Consider the following 17,211-nt stretch of genomic DNA (forward strand, 5'->3'; position numbering starts at 1 on the left):
ATTTCAATCTTGGCACGTGGAAAGAGTTCCATAGATCAATTAACGAATTGTTTAAATTAAGAATCGCCAGGGTGGGCAAATCCACTCCGCAGTCGGAGTACTAATAACTAACAATAACATGATTATCTTAAGAAACTTCTAGCAGAATGTAACAACAATATACACTTACTAATATGCATATATACTTGAATATATACAATCATATACATATAACGCAGAAAAGAGAGGAGTTGAATCGCTAACTGCCAAGCAGGATCAACTCGATAGGAAACAGAACTAAATCATATTTACAGTGTATCGTGCCATTGAATGTGTGAAGGGGATGTAACAGGAAGCATTTGGAATTTGGAAACGGAAAGCTTGAAGCTGATTTCTATTGGAAACAAAATATTGTGATAACCTAAAGAAAAACAAAACAAACACTAGAGACTATTACTGGCAGGATATGAAAACCTTTTGCCTGTTCCGGTTTACTACCGTACGGGTGAGCAGGTTGCGAGTATATAGACTCAATTTGATGCTTTTGGACGTTGCTCGTTGCTATACGGTCCCAGTTCGTCATGCTTTGTCGGTGTACTGTTAACCACCTGATGTGATGTATGTCGATGTTTGCATTGTGCTGCAATTGTTGCTTCCAGTGTTTCAAGAAATTCATTTTCTAATATATTTAACGTACAATAATGACATCGTCAGACAAAAAACAAATTCATGCTTCACTGTGCAGTACAGTGTAAAGCTCGACGGTACAATGTTAAGCTTTGTCGATAGTTCTACGGTTTTGAATTTTGTGATCAATGTCGTATTGAGTTGCATTTATCGGGTAGTAGGACAGATATCCTCGTTCTCATTCGTAATTCTTATTATCCCCAGCGAAGAAGCACCTAACATTTGCCATGGTGCTGAGCGGGTTTAATGGTTGTTTCTTGATAAAAAAAATACTTCGCATGCGCATTTAAAAAAGCGAGGTTTATGCAAAAAGCATACTAGCTAAAGAATGGTCGGTTAAAAGTTTCTTCTTAAAACGTCATGCCATCACTAGTAGACAAACTAGAATAGCAAATGTGTTTCTACAGCTCAGAGGAAAGACACAATAATAAACAAATAATTATCTTAAAAAGAAATTCAAGAGAACTAAGCGTACGAACAAAAAAACCAAATGTTTAAAAACACAATTGGAAAAACGAACAACGTCCTAACTAAACATAAATGATATCTACTAAACACAACTTTTCACTTTAAAACAAACAAGAGAAAAATCGACAAAAACGACAAACGATAAATAAAACAACTAATGTTTAATTCGATTGTGAAAAAAACTCAAACAACATGGACTAGATTTGGTTAAGGATGACAAAATTCTGCTTTATAGCAGAGCGAAAATTGTTGTAAATAGAGATCAATCCAATGGCATATTGATTTATTGATTCTAGAAGTACGTTAAAATTACGGTATTTTGTTTGCTGGCTCATAATTGGATCGTCTAATTAATCCATCCTTCTGTTGATTTAATTAACTTTCGGCGCGCCTATTGAGAAACAGAATTGTCACTAGGCTTGATAGTAAGGCAAGCGGAGGGAACTAATTGCTGGGTTCAAATGGGCAGCTGTTTTCGAACCAAAGTAAAGGGAATGCGTACTAAGGGCGAGCTCGTCCACTGTATCACACAAGCACAACTTATGATCGTTTGGTTCGTGGTGCTTATCGAATGACCGGGCTCGAAGAATGAAATTGAATTAGCGCGGCATAGCGTACCGGACACTGCCGCTGGGTGAGGTCAGCGCACACATAACCTTGAACTACGGACGAATTCATCCCGCGTGTAGCTCTGAATACCAGCATGCCTGTGGGCCTTCTTGTCGCGTGTCAGACCCGCGGGCTTCGCGCTGTCGCAATTTACTAATCTTGCACCGTTGCCCGCGCGCGTGCGCTCCACAACCAACGGGGTCAGTCCTTCCAAAATGGCTTGTGTCGTCTTGTGGCGGCAGACAGCTTTATAAGTAAATTGCCAAAATGTGGCCCCGGCAGTAAAGACAGATCCGAGCGCACTAGCAACCGGTTCAACAACCGGTGAAGTTTAATTTTGGTCGACCAACAACGAGACACGGATAACGTATGCAAATGGCCGTTACGGTTGAACACACCCGGTACCAGGGACGACGCGTGCTACCAGACCGGCCGGTTTTTGTGCGGTTTGCTGGTGATTTTTGGAAACCAGTAATTTCGCTTCGCAACATGCACAAATGAAAAACGCATTGGTTTTCCTCCTACACACACAACACGTTGCTTCATTTTTTTACTTTGTGGATTCCAGCTAACCCTAGAGGTTGCACACTGTATGCTATCAATTCGTTATGGCCTAAATAAGTGAGCAAGCGCATCTGGGAGGTCGTGAACATTCAATATGATTACTTCCGGTTTCCGGTGTGGCATACTATTGCCAATGGCAGCAATGAGCAGCGAAAGCATAGTAAAGGTTTTCATTAATTAGATATACCAAACGCATGGAAATTGCTTACACATTTGAGGATTTTATCAGGTTTGAGATCTTTTGCAATCAACATGTGCAAATTTAAAATATATTCACAAAAGAAGTGCGTTTAAATTAGTAGTCTAAAATAGTATTGAAGAAATGCCATCGCGACTTAAAAGTAACTGATGCTACAACAGATTGTTGTTGTATTTGCTAGTGGTACTAAAGGGTTACCAAACTGCGCCACATTCCTTTTCCCTTTTTTGAACGCCAACGCATTTTCATTTCCCGCCCTACGACAAAAGGGGGTTTGCGAGCAGCAACTTCCTCGCTTCGCACAGTGTGGTAGACAACTTTCCTCGCTTACTGCAAAACACAAAAAAGCGATGACATCGCAGCAGGCCTTCCCACTTCGTTGGCCGTAATCGTCAACGATGACGCCCGGTTAAATCTATCCTCCATTCGTGCTGTCGAGCGGTGATACGGTCCGGGAAAACAAGGCGAAGCTCGGCTGTTTGGTCTGGCTGTTCAGCTGGCCGTATCATCACTTGTCCGCCAACCTTGATCACTGGCGGTTCACCGTTCCGCTGTGCCGGTAGAACATCTCGTGACGAAACGACGGATAGTGCTGGAATTTCTTCTTTCAACATCGCAAGTAGTGTGTTAGTGTGTGAAAGTGTGCTAAGGTGTTTGTTGAAGTGGGGAAAACCCCGCGACAGGATCTAGTGCAACATAGCTAAAACACGTGAAGTCGGTAGTGCAATGACGGAACCAAAGGAACCAAACCGTGGAATCGAGTTGCAGAACCGGAACCGTGATGAGGAATCGGACACAGGTAAGGTAACACTAGTCAAGCGAATGCGAACTGTACGTGATTGTTTTATCAGTTTCTATCGATACGCATTGGTTGTTGTTTTTTTATAATAACTACACAGCCTCTGGAACGGAAGATGACTTATGTCGCTCACGTTCCCTTTCTAGCCTCGACGCGTGCTTCTAATGCCAAGATGCCGTCCCACAGATGCCAAACCAAATCGACCGTAGTAACGCCATATCGCACCGTTGCGATGAAATTAAACCTAATCAGCAAACAAACAAGAGCTCGCTTGGTGCATCGATGTCAAACGTAGTAGTTTCTTCTCTTTCCTAACGCCAGGCGCCATGCGCATGAGGACAAGCAAAGCAAAAAATCGTCTCCGTAAACGTTCTGGGTGGCTGTTCCGATGATCCTTGTCGCATTGGTTGTGCATTTTGAATACATTTTTTACCAGTGGAAGATGCTACCGATGCGTTATTCTGGAATTTGAACCCTGTTTTGGCGTTTCAAACCGTTCTACAAAGTCTTATCAAATGTAGAACCATATTTTGGGTGAAGACGACAGCGTTTTCACGTGTTGCATCGCTACACCAACCGTCGGGGCATTGAGAAGGTTATCAGCAGCATAAGTTTCGGTCTCGTAACGCGTGCTACGTGGATGGGTTGCATTCGGTTGCTTATCTCTTGGCGGTTGAACAGTTTCATTTAACCAATTAATGATTGCGACGCCTGTAGTCGGCTGTTTCGGTGTAATATATGAGCGGTAATTATCGAAACTATGCGCTGCAGAGTATGCTAGGGTATGCCTTATCAGGTTTCAACAATTAATTCTTCTATGGGAAAAATGCACCCGGCTCGAGTGGATGCAGGAAAATTGTGGGTTTTAACTGGACGGAAATGAGAATAGGGATGGAATGGATGAGCTGATGGGTCAACTGTTGCAGGACAAGAATGATGGACCATATCAAGAACTAGCCTAGACCAATTAAAAAAGTTTGTGTTTTACAACCTTTTTTAACGAGCATCCACAAAAGGGCATAATTTATTGCTGATGTCATATCCGTAGTTGTGTTTCTATTTTTTTTATTGATTAGCTGTAAAATCACTATGAGATTATTAAAATACACATTTTGTTGTTTGATGTTGAATCTTATATTTGGTACCAACAGTGTTAGGTAGCGGAATGCATTCAATGCGGGAAGAAATTGTAAGGATGGTAATCAACATTGATACTTGTTGGTAAACACGTAGGAATATGGTTGATGCCGTACTGTAATCTTCTATGTCTTTCGTCTGCACATCTTTGCGATTCTATCGATTAGCTTTAAGCAACATAAATTTTGCCTCACTCGTGACAGTCTTTTGAGTATCTGACGTAAATCGAAAACCCTTACGATCTCACGCGCGCACTAGCGATGATGCTCAACTCATGGCGAGTCGTAAAAATTATTTTCCTCCATCGCATATTTATCGCGAGGTGTCTTCCGATCGTAGAGAGTCGTCAATTCAAAGCGCAAGTATTTACACACCTTGTCAAACGCAGCAATTACGAAAGTTTAACGAGACGCCACAAAGTATGGTTAGCAAACATACCTTCAACCGCTATAAGTCCCCGATTCCTGCCCAAATGCTAATGCATTTGTTTTTGCCGGGAAAACCGGGAGGTCCCCGGGTTGTTGGGATGGGGGATTCTCCATGAACAAAAACGGCTGATTCTTTGCCACTCGAGCCATCAATTAAAAGTATGTTAACCGAGCGCGCTAACGAGCAGTGTACGCAAGCTCAGCCAGGGAAGGTGAGAAATTCCTGCCGCATGAAAGGATGATCCTGCACGCTTCATCGGTGGGAGTTGCCATGAATCATTCAGGAAGTAAAATCTAGCCCCACGTGACCTCTGCGACAAGCGCACGCCTTTTTTTTCTTATGTCGATTCATCTTTTATTGATCGTTCAAATATCGGACCCCCTGGGGTGCAAATGAATCGCATTGTACGCTGCGGTTTCGCTTGGAAGGCACCTGACTCACCCGTCGGAAGGCGTAGAGTGGCCCCAAATGATGCGTGACCTTGGCTCTACTCTACGAAACGCCCTAGTCCATTCTCCAGCGTCAATTCGCGCTTTTGTGCAGATTTGCACCATCCTTTCACTTCACGGTCAGAGCGGCTAGTTCTGGTACTACCGAGGCTCGCATTCTACACAAAAATAGATCCCCATCGTGTGACCCAGGGATTCAACAGTGCGGAGAAACGTGGTAGTGGGGAGAACACGATTCCGGTACTTCGAAACCGGCTGGAACCAGTTACCGGGGCTCGGTGATGGACGCGATGGACGATTAATGGCTTTGACGATGGAAATTTATGTGGCAACTGTGGGTGCTAGTCCCTTTGGAAGGCGCAACAGGTCGTGCTCGTATTGTAGACACTTCATACGTACATCGAGGAAGGTAATTGAACTCATTTAATTTTCAAGAAGTTTGAAATATTTGCCCTACTCGCCGTGGCTGTACGCTAAACCACACACGAGACAGGCGAAAGGGCACGTTGTTGCGCATGGAGTGCCGTATTTTCCAATTACTTAGCCATTCCCACACGCAATTGTCATCATTAAGTGCTGCATCGGGTAATGGATAGGATTGTGGTCGCGTTGCATTCTAGCAAAGTGACTCGGGTAAAATGATGTTGTGCTTCCGCGACAGTTGATTGTTTGGCATTACTACATTAAAGCCGATGGGTGTATACTCTTCTGTTGTTTTATACTATTCCCTGAAAAGGCGTTTTCTTGTGGTTTCGTTGTTTGCCGCTATAAATCGTAAAGCAAATATGCTTACGTCAATAAAGATTTCACACAGTTTTATGATCGTTCATAATGGAAATCTTGCTAAAAGTCAAAAGTCCCAAGATACGCATGTGTTTATTTTGAACGATTTTGCATGCATTTTTAGCATAGCGTTCTATCATGGATTGCGCCCCTCAGTTGGATGCATTTTACCAAATTACCTCTCGACCTTCACCGACTAGATAAAGTAATAGAGCATGTTTTTGTTTTCTGTTAACAATTTTCATCGGCCACAAACTATGGCTAGATGTAATTTAACTCGTTCCGGATAAGATAAGAACCGCATGCCACACTAAAACCAACTGTGCTGGCTGTAAACGAGCAGAAGAATGGAAGCTAATTGCCGGTGGCACGGTGCTTTCTTGCTCCCTACCGACACCGGGGCTGGGTCGGATTGCTCGTGTTATCCAACGTTTTTTATTTTGCGTGTTCATACGTATGCACGTGCACGTGAAGATCGACATAAAGCGCACATCTACCGCATCCGGAATCGATCAACGAACGACGAAAATAGAAAAAACGAAATGCACTTCATGTGGGAAGAATAATTGAGATGCGGACGGCCCTTTCGGTGGCCCGTGCCGTCAATCAAAACCGTTGCATAAGTGCGAGTGACCCCTTAATCGATCATACTTCCGAAGCACGCGCCCACCGTCAATCGTTGGAGTTTCCTTCAAACAAGCGACTTTCAACGTTTGGTGCGTACGGAAAGCGGTCAAAAAATTGCGCCAGCCGGTACAGGTAATTAAACATTCATGCTGGCTACAGCAACTCCCCAGAGGAGACGGCCCCATGGGAAATTCCCGCAGCAAATTTCCACACGCGTGCGTTTATGCTGGCCCTTTGCATCGACAGTCCTCGAGGCGCATAAATGTCGCGCGAACTGCCGAACCGGTCTACGAACTGTGAGCGGGTTTTCTGTTCGTTTACGGCCCCGATCGGTGGATCCAGTTTGCACACGAGATGAAGCCATCGATCGCGCTTGATCTTTCTTGGCTGAATGATTGAAAACCCTCTCCTTTCGGGAGTGGAAAACCCACTTTCCGGTTGACTTGCTGCAGGAAGCGTTTAGAACATCGTGCCATGTGGCTTAAAGATTTGTTTTGTCTTATAAAAAATTTAATTATTGCGCCCCTCAGATCGGCGATCGTTTGAGAAACCCTGAAGCCGGCTTTCAACGCATCTCAGCGCAGTTCTCTGGCTTTGCCCATCGCTGCTGAGAGATCGCGAGTCGTGAGTTTCGGTTTTCGGTTTATCCACGATCGACGATGGCTCTTTCTCTCTCTCTCACACACACACACTGTGTCTTACCCCACGCTAACGCACTGCTCCACATGGGGGGAATTCCCGAATGTGCCGAGCCCACCCAGAGCTGGGAGGCGTATAAAACCGTTCGTAAACAAACCGATCGTGGTCAGTGTGGCGCACGATCGCGGATCAGCAACGCGAACGTTTTGGCCTCCATACCGGCGTGTACCGGATCAGCAGTGATTGGAGCGTGCGCGTGCACGATCAAATCTGATCCATTTTCGCTGCATCATTTTTCACCCGCGAGGGAAGTAACGCAGCTGCTGGTGTAACGCCCTCCCGTGTGGAAAGTCGCCCGCGAAAAGTGCCAGCGAAGCGAACGGTTTTTTTTTTCTCTCGTGAAGGTCGCTTGCTTATTTTCGAGCGCGAGTGGTGCAGTTGTGAGAGGAAAATTTGCGAATTTTGCGGACTGCACGAGTGTACATTGAACAAGTAGCCTCCATTCGACGGCATTCCTCACTAAAAAGTGCAAGTGCTTCACAATTACCGGACGGTTTAGGTGAACGGTTCAGAGGCCCTCCCCAACCCACGAGAGCAAAGACCACGTGTGGGTAGCGAAAATGAAAAGTAAGTTCCCCAAACCGTTGCATTCGATGGAGCTCACAGTTGCGTATGTAAGAAAAGTACAAATTCACAGTTTTTTTTGTCGGTTTCACCACAAACCGACGGGTGGCTGGGTTTTGTGTAATTATTTAACTGCAATCATCTGCACCGTGCTGACCAAAACTCGTTACTCTTGACCCGAATAGAGATTAGGTTGCGATTGCCAGCACGATCAGTCGCTTCCACCGCAGGTTCCGAGGTCCATCGACCGGACCGTTCATTGCCGCTTTGTCCCTTTTTTCCCCTCCAGCTCGGTTGCATTTGACCCCCACAGACCAGAGGGAATTGATTTTTGTGGTGCTTGATTGTGCCCCCCAACGGACACGCCGTGACACACGGCCCCGCGGTCGGAGGACAGCGATAAACGAATGGATGAATGTAAATACATGCGGAACATATTTAACGGTTGGGCACGTTATTTTTGCCTCCGAACCAAAGCATCGCTAGCACATCGCGAGCACACGATGTGATGGGTAACGGGCAGAGACGGTTAAAACAAAAATCTGCATTAACAGATGTATTTCGTACATCCAACGGCATGGAACCGGCACCGGATTCCATTGCCAAGGTTCCCAGGAGCGGCAACCAGTGAGCCGGGGCACATGTGTTGACGTCGTTGGCGGTTGGTTTCAGCACCAAAAGAAAAAAGCAACCCCCTGTCCGAAACGGTCTCAGGGTCGTGGCTGCGCGTTCGACCCCGGGGGCCCGTCCGCGGGATCCAAAAATAAAGCGTTTTAGAAAGAAAGAAAAAAAACCAGCGAGGAGCAAAAAAATCGCAACACGAGACGGTTTTGCGTAAGTCACGTTAAGCGAAACGTTCGTTCGGGTGTGGTTCGTAGAAATCAAGCAGTTGATCCCGTGAGTGGGAAAGGCGTGTGGAAAACTGACCAGGGTGGTTCGATCGAGGCCAGACAAACGCCGACCGGATGCGAGGGCGAACAAATAAACAATACCGCAAGGCGCTATTTCGAACAAATCCGCGAGATGCGCGAGATGTTTCTTACGCACGCAAATCTACGCCAGAGCGCTCGCGTCGGCGTGTTTTTGCTTGACGTGGGAACGGAATACGGAATTTGAGGCAAAAATCGACCCGGACGTTTGCTGGTAATGTGGCCATTTTAACACCAAACCCGCGGGTTGGTTGCGATCGATTGGTGAAAAGTGAACCACTGCCCCTACTTGTGCCGGGTGTTGGGTGATTTGTTTGCCATTTACCGGTCGATGGGTGATGTTTCCCACCCAGACGTCCGATTCCTGAGAGAGGGCACGTTTTGACGTCAGATCAGGGTCGATATGTTGCGTTTCGCTTTTGTGGAAATGTGGCATGAAAACCCCGGTGCTGGCGTCACGCGAAAACTTCCCACAAGCGCTCTACCACCGTCGGGGTAGTTTTCCCTCATCAATCATCCGCTCGGGACGGTTCAGCTCGAGATGGTCTCGGCTAGTTTTGATCGTCCAGCTGAGGAATGTCACCGATTTGTTTGCACAGTAATCATTAGCAGCCATCTCGGGCCTGCAGCCCTGGCACGGCTCTCATTTTCCACCACGTGCGCTCGTGTGTGGTGGGTTTTTTTTATTTGCTCTTTTTATAGCGACATTGCTTCATTCATAAAGAGCGACCCAACTTCAGCTGATCAGCGTGTCTGGGTTGTTTCATTTCACACACCAAAAAAACAAACAGCACAAACGAGCGCTCTAACGACGCTCAGCGAGCAACTGATGTGCGCGAGAAAGTCGCCTAATCGATTGCAAACGAAACCGTTTTGTTAGCATTGGGTGAGCAAGCCAACCTCGCAACCTCGCATTCCCGCATTCACGATCGAACAGATCGATGTATATATGCGCGAACCGTTTCCGTTTCGGTCGGGAAAGCTCGCAAGGTACAGCACAAAACTTTCCCATCACCCGATAGGGCCCGCACCTGAGCAGAAAGCGTTGAAGTGCGGTTCACCGAGATCCAGATTGTATGATGGGTTCGTCGAGGAGGATAAGAAAAGCGCTTTCTTCGTGCGTGACGGACGGTTGATCGCACAAAACGCAACCCAATGTGGGTTCCTCCCCCAAAAACGCGAACGATTTTATATTTGGCACAATTTACCCCGGAGCCAAAGGCGCGTAAGATTTTTTTTTCTTTTCGATTACGCATTCATATATGCAACGGCCAGGCGCGTATGGTGATGTTGTCACCGAATCGGCTGCCAAAAACCGTTGAGAAACGTGCACCCTGTAGGCGGCGATGGATTTTCAAACACGCCGGAAACGGGTCAAGGAGCATGCTGCGTTTTTTTTTTGTTCCTCTCTCGTGCCGTGTGAAGGCTCGCTTTGGCGGGTTTGTTTTGGGGTAAATTCAATAGCGAGTCGATGGAAACAGGCACCTCGAATTGTTGCACGCCATACACCCGTGCGCGTTCGTCTTGATCGTGGCATTTACCCCTTTTTTCCCGCATCGAGGTAGCGTTCATCGCTGCGTATGATCTTGACCGCGTGCGTAACCGTCAGGTCGAATGGGGAATCGGTTTTGTACCAACCACGTTTAAATGGCGTGTAAATGGTGCCCAACAAAAACCGGCACCGGCATTTTAATTTAAATTAATCTCCCTGTCGGCACGTGTCAGCAGGTCGTGAGGTCAACGGTGCGAGTTTCGGTGGTTTTATGCCACCCTTTTTTTCGCTTTCATCTGCGCTGCCAAACCACAGGGGTGGTATTGATTTCGCTTTGTAGTGCTGTCTTGTACGCGATTTATGTGACACGTGCATTTTGCATGCTTGTCGTATTTCTGCCACGGTTACGAAGGGCCCGGCAAAAGAGAAACGAATGAAAAATGTGTAAGCAAAAGCACCACAAGCGAACGTCGGGCGATCGGACAGTAAGCGATCGAAAGCGAGATGAGAAGAATTAAAAGATATATATTAAAACTGCAAAAGGTAATCGATTTTTGGTTACTTTTTCTCAAAATAAAAACCAAATTCGATTTCCTTTTTGGTGCACCCGAAAGGGGCCGGTTGATGTAAGCTCGCAAACGGTGTGGAAATGCTTCATTTCGTGGTCAATTTTTGGGCAGCATAATTCCATTACGTAAGAATATCTTCCCAATTGGCCCATCGGGTGTCGAATTGGAGCGGCTGCTGGAAAACGCCCGGCTGTGGAAGTGATGGAGGAATGCGGAAAATATTGACCACATTACGTGGTCCTTTTCCGGGCAACTGTGTCAACCTGTGTATGTGTTCCCGTGTGGTGAGGTTTGAAAATCCGGTAAAATAACCGGACGCCTTGAAGCGTGTCGTTAGCGTACTTCGTGTGGTGAAAGCAACAAACCATTCCATCGCGCCTGTTTGTCGAGGCAATTTGCAACCAACCGGTGATCGGAGGTGATTGATGATGGATTGCACAAAACTGTACTATTCCACCGTGCTTCCTGGGTGCTCTAGTGGCTGCGGAATTGAGTGGTACGTTCGCGTGACTCAACATGTTTCGGTGGGCTTTTGGTGGAACCAACCGTCGGTGAGATCTGGCAAATGATCGTGGCTATCCGGAGGGTTGATTTGGTTGGTGAACATATTAGCACTTTCCGTGCCACGAGAAGGCAACCGGCTATCAATGATTACTGCAAACTCCCCGCGAGGAAGCCCTCAAATTGTTGTTTATTCCAGACTCACTATTTTACGGTGGAATGTAGAAGCAATTGGCGGGAAATGTTCGCCATCTCGGGATGTAGCGATCTGTGAGGCATTTTCTATCGTTAAGATATTAGAGGACGTTGAGGCTTTTTACATCCAACCAGTTGATCTTTCGAGCCCCAAAATGGTTTTCGAGTCCCAGAATTTGAGGGCCATCTTGCAGCGATCGCATACTGAATGACCTTCGCGCATGACACCTCGTGAAACAGGAGCTCAGGGGAACTTCTAAAATGGAGGTGCTAAATGCAGGTGCAAACTTTTTCGAACATAAAATGTCCCGCCGCTGGCCTTTTTTCGTCTCCAATCAACAAACTTCATCGTGTAGTCTTTGTTCTCCGTCTCGAAAGACAACGGATGGACATGGAAGTCATTTGGAGCCTCAGCAGAAAGGTGGCTCGTACTGAAACGCGAATGTCGACATACCCTCGAATTCGCATTCAGGCATAAATTTCACCAACCAACCGGCACGGTGTCATTTGATATGGATTTTTATTCCTGCAGTAGGGTTTTGCAATTCTATCGGCCTTCCAACCAGTTTCGTTCATTCACCCTCAGCATCTTTTGTGGATTCTCTTGTCGCTTTTTTGGGCGTTCGTTATGAATCTTAACGTTAAAGAACGCGAAAGATGGCACATTTTTGGCTCGCGTGGAAGTGCAAACTAAAGCTGGAATAGGCCCGCTAAACTTGACCATGGCATTCGCTGTAAAAGACGAGCCTCGGAATTGGAATCAATTGCTTGATTTGCCGCCAGCGACGCAAAACCATGCAGCTAACTCTATTTTGGTAACAGGATCGTCATCGTATTGGGGTGTAGTTGATGAGCTAATAAATTGTGTGATATTTCGGAGCTCGCAATCAATAAAACCCATCAAGAAGCGTATGCTGTAGAGGGTCCATCTAAATATCGAAAGGAACGATGTGCTTGCGGGGTTCGTAAACAGCGCGTGCTTGTTGTTGATGTGGACACATCTAACCGTTCAATCCGGTGACCTTGCCATCACCAGCAGCAGTAGCACGAAACTGCAACGTTGGAACGAATAATAGACGTTTTCCTCGCCAAGCTGAACAATCGATTAGAATGTGGACGGGCACCTATCAAAGCTGGTGACTTCATCACACTAACCATTATTGATGATTAACTGCACACTCACCGGCAGCACATGCCACCCGAGCTGCAATCCACGGGCTTTTAGAGCTCCTCTCAATAAAGCTGTTTTCCTTTCGGTTGTCCTCTTCCCCAGTGACGGCAGGTACGGAATCGGACAGAAAATGGAATCTCGACCCGATCCAGCGGGCGATGGGTCAACTCGGCTGGTGGCACATCCTTGTCTGTGCCGTCGTGTTCCCGCTCAAGTTCCCGGTCGCTTGGCATCAGATGAGCATCATCTTCCTGGGACCAACCGTCAACTACACGTGTGCCTCGGATCCGGCGCTGGATAAATGTGACAAAGCTTGTACGAGCTGGAGCTACGATAACAGCACGTTCCTTACGACCATCACGAGCGAGTGGGATCTCGTGTGTGCCAACGCTAACCTGGTAAAGCTGTCACAAACCATCTTCATGTTTGGCATCCTTGTTGGAGGTGTTCTCTTTGGTTCGCTCGCTGACAAGTAAGTACGAGGTGTTCGTCGTCCATCGGTTATTTGTGGCTTTTCATTTATGCACATTTTGGCTCTCCATCGTGCAGGTATGGCCGAAGACCTCCACTGGTGATAGCGGTCATCATTCAGCTAGCTTCCGGTGTCGGTGCTGCCGTCATCGGTAACTTTTGGGTGTTCGTAGTACTCCGTTTCCTGACAGCTGTCGCCACCGGTGGTACTATGGTGACCAGGTGAGTGTTCGCAGATCATCCAGAGTTTGTGGAAACGCATTACCAATCGCTGTTTTTCTTTCGCTCATCCTACGTGCAGCTTCGTCCTGGTGATGGAAATCATTGGCCCCAAATGGCGCGAGCTGTTCTCCGTGCTGTACCAGATCCCGTTCAACTTGGGTCACCTGACACTGGCCGGCTTTGCGTACTTCCTGCGCGAATGGCGTGATCTTCAGTTCGCGCTCTCGATATTCTCCGTGCTGATGTTGTCCTACTATTGGCTGGTGCCGGAATCGCCCCGTTATCTGTTCACGTCTGGCAATCTGGATGGCGCAGTGTCGGTGTTGGAGACCGCGGCCAAGCGCAACAACCTCCAGACGGACACGATCCGTGCCGACATCGAGCAGTACGCGCGGGAAAAGTCTCGTAACGCGTCCGCATCCGCTTCCAAAGGCAACGTGCTCGATCTGTTCCGCACGCCTAACATGCGCGCTAAAACGCTTTACATGTGTTTCAACTGGTTCGTTTGTGGGTTGGCGTTTTTCGGTGTGGCTCAGTACATTGGACATGCCGGTGGTGACATTTATACGAACGTTGCGATTAGTGCCGCACTCGAGTTGCCTGGTACGCTGCTGTGCATTCACATGATGAAGGCGTACGGCCGTAAGAAGACGCTGATTTTCTCCAACACGCTGGCTGGGATCTCGATGTTGGCGATCGCGTTCGTACCGAGCACGGCCAGCACACTCAACGTTGGGCTGGCGTCTGTTGGACTCATCGGCATGAGCATCAGCTTCCCGACCGTGTACCTTTATGCCGGTGAGCTGTTCCCGACTGTCGTGCGAAATGTTGGCATCGGAACCGCTTCTATGATAGCCCGATTTGGTTCGATGATCGCACCCTTTGTGGCTGGAATGGGCTCCATCGCGTACTGGCTGCCACCGTGCATTTTCGGTCTGGTTCCGTTGCTCGGAGCGTTGTGTGTGTTCTTCTTGCCGGAAACTCAGGGCCACCCACTTCCGGAAACCCTCGAGGATGGTGAGAACTTTGGCAAACGCTGCTCGGGAACGGTGGGCACAAACGGAACGGTGGCCGGTGTGGAGAACGGCAAGCATTAGCATGACCTGTTCTGAGGATCCTTCGGCGCAGCAGGATTCCGAACTTGTGTTAGCATTTCTAGTTTAGTGTTCGATCTGTTCCTGCCTCCAGGAATGTCGCTTTGCGGTAAAGGGCACGATCGAAGGGCGTCGCTAGCCTACCGGACGGCACTATGTGTCCGCCCCGAGCCTTACAGGGAACGGAAAACGTCCTCCATGTGGAGCAACTGCCAGGCAGAGCGTCAGGGCACATTGATGTATATTTTATTTTACCTTTTACTCTACATGTGTAAGTAGTGGGCAAGATTTTCGTTTCGCCGATGAACAAACCGTGCTCGGAAAACGTGGCCGCCTCTGTGACAGTGAGTAGTGGTAGATTATAGCTCAGTAGCATCCACCGATGGTGGCAAGTTAGTAGCTATTCATAGCGTGATAAATAAACTTAGTCCAATCAACAACCAAGACAGCGCATGGTGTCGTTGTTAAGCTTTATTTTATCGATTAGTTCCGAAAGATGAATCCGATGTACAAAGATGAGGTATTATATTGCCATACGGGAAATGTGTATTTGAGAATTTTATTGCTTTTTGCGGGTTTTCTATGATTGAATATGTAATTTTTCGGTTAATGGTTCATTGTCAACATGGTAATAAAGTAAGACCACGTTCTTATAGCGGAGAAGTAATGGTTCAGTCATGTTGACCATGAACTGCTTTGCAGGTCTTTTTCTAGGCAGTTAATTCTTTTTGCAATATCTTTAGCTCTTTCATGTTTTTGCTCAATTTTAGTTCGTTTTTGTTGAACTTTTAACTGCTAATAATCGAGAACATGTAACATGTGCAGCTCAACAATTATATTGCAATATATTTGGCAATTATTCCGACTCATGATTGTGACCAAAGATCACGTAATAATGTTATTTATTATTACTAATATATATGTAGATTTTATCCCAATGTATTTTCCACCTAATGCATACCAGAATCAGTAACCAGAAAGCATCCGCAGTTGTTTAAAATCAGGGCGAAAATCCATCTCCAACAACGCCTGAAAGTAGCCTATTTGTGATGCATGAAACACACAGTGGTGTATTTAATTATAATAGTAAATTTTTATTTATTCCACTTTTCATATTCGTCCCTACGGTGGGTAAAGATAGCGTAATGCATTTTCACGTGAAACACAATCGTACATTCGGATCAAACACAAAGCAATCTCACAATCTTTCCAGCCAATAGACCTTCGGGAGCTCAGGCAATGCACTTATCAACAATCAATCGAAACGCCTCATGGTGCTTCTCGTTACGATTGTTTCCACACTTGAAGAGCTTTCCTGGCACGTCCGTTTCACTCGTAATCTCTAAAGTTTGCCGTACAAGTGCCTTCTTCGATTGCGTTTCCTTCCTCCATTTTCAGCCCGGCTGCTCCATCGTACTCGAGCAGCAAACGACGTTGGTGTTGATTTGTGGTTAAAAATAGCTCCAAACCAATCTACATCGATCCGTTAAGGACACTTCTGGGTGCTTGGATGACTGCACTGGAATAGTAATAATTTCTACTCACCTGTTGGCTCGATACAACGGAGGGTTCGTTTTAGTTTACGAGCTGCAGCACAATAAACTCAAGTGCATCATGGATCCTTGAACGCAAGCAAGCATGGCTGTAGCTTCATTATCCTCTGTGGTTATGCTGTTGATGAATTCTCTCTTAAGGTCCTTTCGAAATATTCCTCTATGCGTGCAATTCTGATATTTTTTGCAAAACGCAGGACTCCAGTTGTCTTCAATCCTGTGGTAGTAACAACACTTGAGTGGAGTTTCAAACTGGGGTACTTCTTCAAATGAATGCCGTGCCGATCAGTCGAAACGTTCGATTAATAATTCACCCAACTAGCAACAGCAGCCTCAAATGTGAAGTGTAATGACGGCGTTAACGGAAATAGCACTTAGGTTGAAGACTCTCAACCGCGCACCTTGCCCTATTAAATGATGTTTGAATAATTAAGCCCCGATCAATGTTTCCAAATGAGCAGATGTTGTCTTATCATGTTTGCATTACTTTGAAGGTTTTGCCGACGGAATGACTGAAACACCCAAAATTGAGCGAACAGCTATTTCGGCTACAAAAAAAGCCCCCCTTTCCTTGTTGTATCGTAATTTAAAAACAAAAACAAAATCACCGATTGGATCGCCGCATTCCTGCGGCTTGCAGCAGGATATCGCGTGCAGACGCGAACAAAGAAAGGACGTGTGCAACAAAACCCCAAAAAATGACGCGAACAGACAAGACAAAAGCTTTATTCAAAACCACACAGCTCCACACATGGAGCTCCTTTTTTTTGGTTAATTCGCTCCCTCAGGCGGGAATAAATTACGATCGTTTCGCTCGTTCCGAGAGGCCGCGCTAAGCGTCCATAAATCAACTTCGACAACGGGCCCACAACCAGGCGGCGATCGTTTCGAAGAGGACACGGTTTTACACGGCACATCGCGCTACCGATCAAACGACTCGCGCCTGTAAACGGAACGATCGCGATCGCGAAAGGACAGGTGCGAGGCGGCACTAAGCTCCTCGCACTCGCACTGTCGATGC

General features: G+C 46.6%; 1 protein-coding gene across 1 annotated transcript; it reads left to right on the forward strand.

The window, feature by feature from the left end:
* The first annotated feature begins 3,232 nt into the window (after positions 1 to 3,232).
* On the forward strand, positions 3,233 to 15,075 carry LOC128721900 (organic cation transporter protein). Its single transcript, XM_053815702.1, has 4 exons — positions 3,233 to 3,305; positions 12,953 to 13,322; positions 13,400 to 13,543; positions 13,623 to 15,075. The coding sequence occupies exons 1-4, from the start codon at positions 3,233 to 3,235 to the stop codon at positions 14,638 to 14,640; spliced, it is 1,605 nt and encodes a 534-aa protein (XP_053671677.1). The 3' UTR covers positions 14,641 to 15,075.
* Positions 15,076 to 17,211: the final 2,136 nt, after the last annotated feature.

The sequence above is a fragment of the Anopheles nili genome, chromosome 2 (genome assembly GCF_943737925.1).
Source record: "Anopheles nili chromosome 2, idAnoNiliSN_F5_01, whole genome shotgun sequence".
In the NCBI taxonomy this organism is placed as follows: Eukaryota; Metazoa; Arthropoda; class Insecta; order Diptera; family Culicidae; genus Anopheles; species Anopheles nili.

Coding starts and splice junctions, on each gene's coding strand:
- LOC128721900 (XM_053815702.1), top strand. CDS start 3,233: ATGACGGAACCAAAGGAACCAAACCGTGGAATCGAGTTGCAGAACCGG. Junction 13,323..13,399: donor TTTGGTTCGCTCGCTGACAA/GTAAGTACGAGG, acceptor TCCATCGTGCAG/GTATGGCCGAAGACCTCCAC. Junction 13,544..13,622: donor GGTGGTACTATGGTGACCAG/GTGAGTGTTCGC, acceptor TCCTACGTGCAG/CTTCGTCCTGGTGATGGAAA.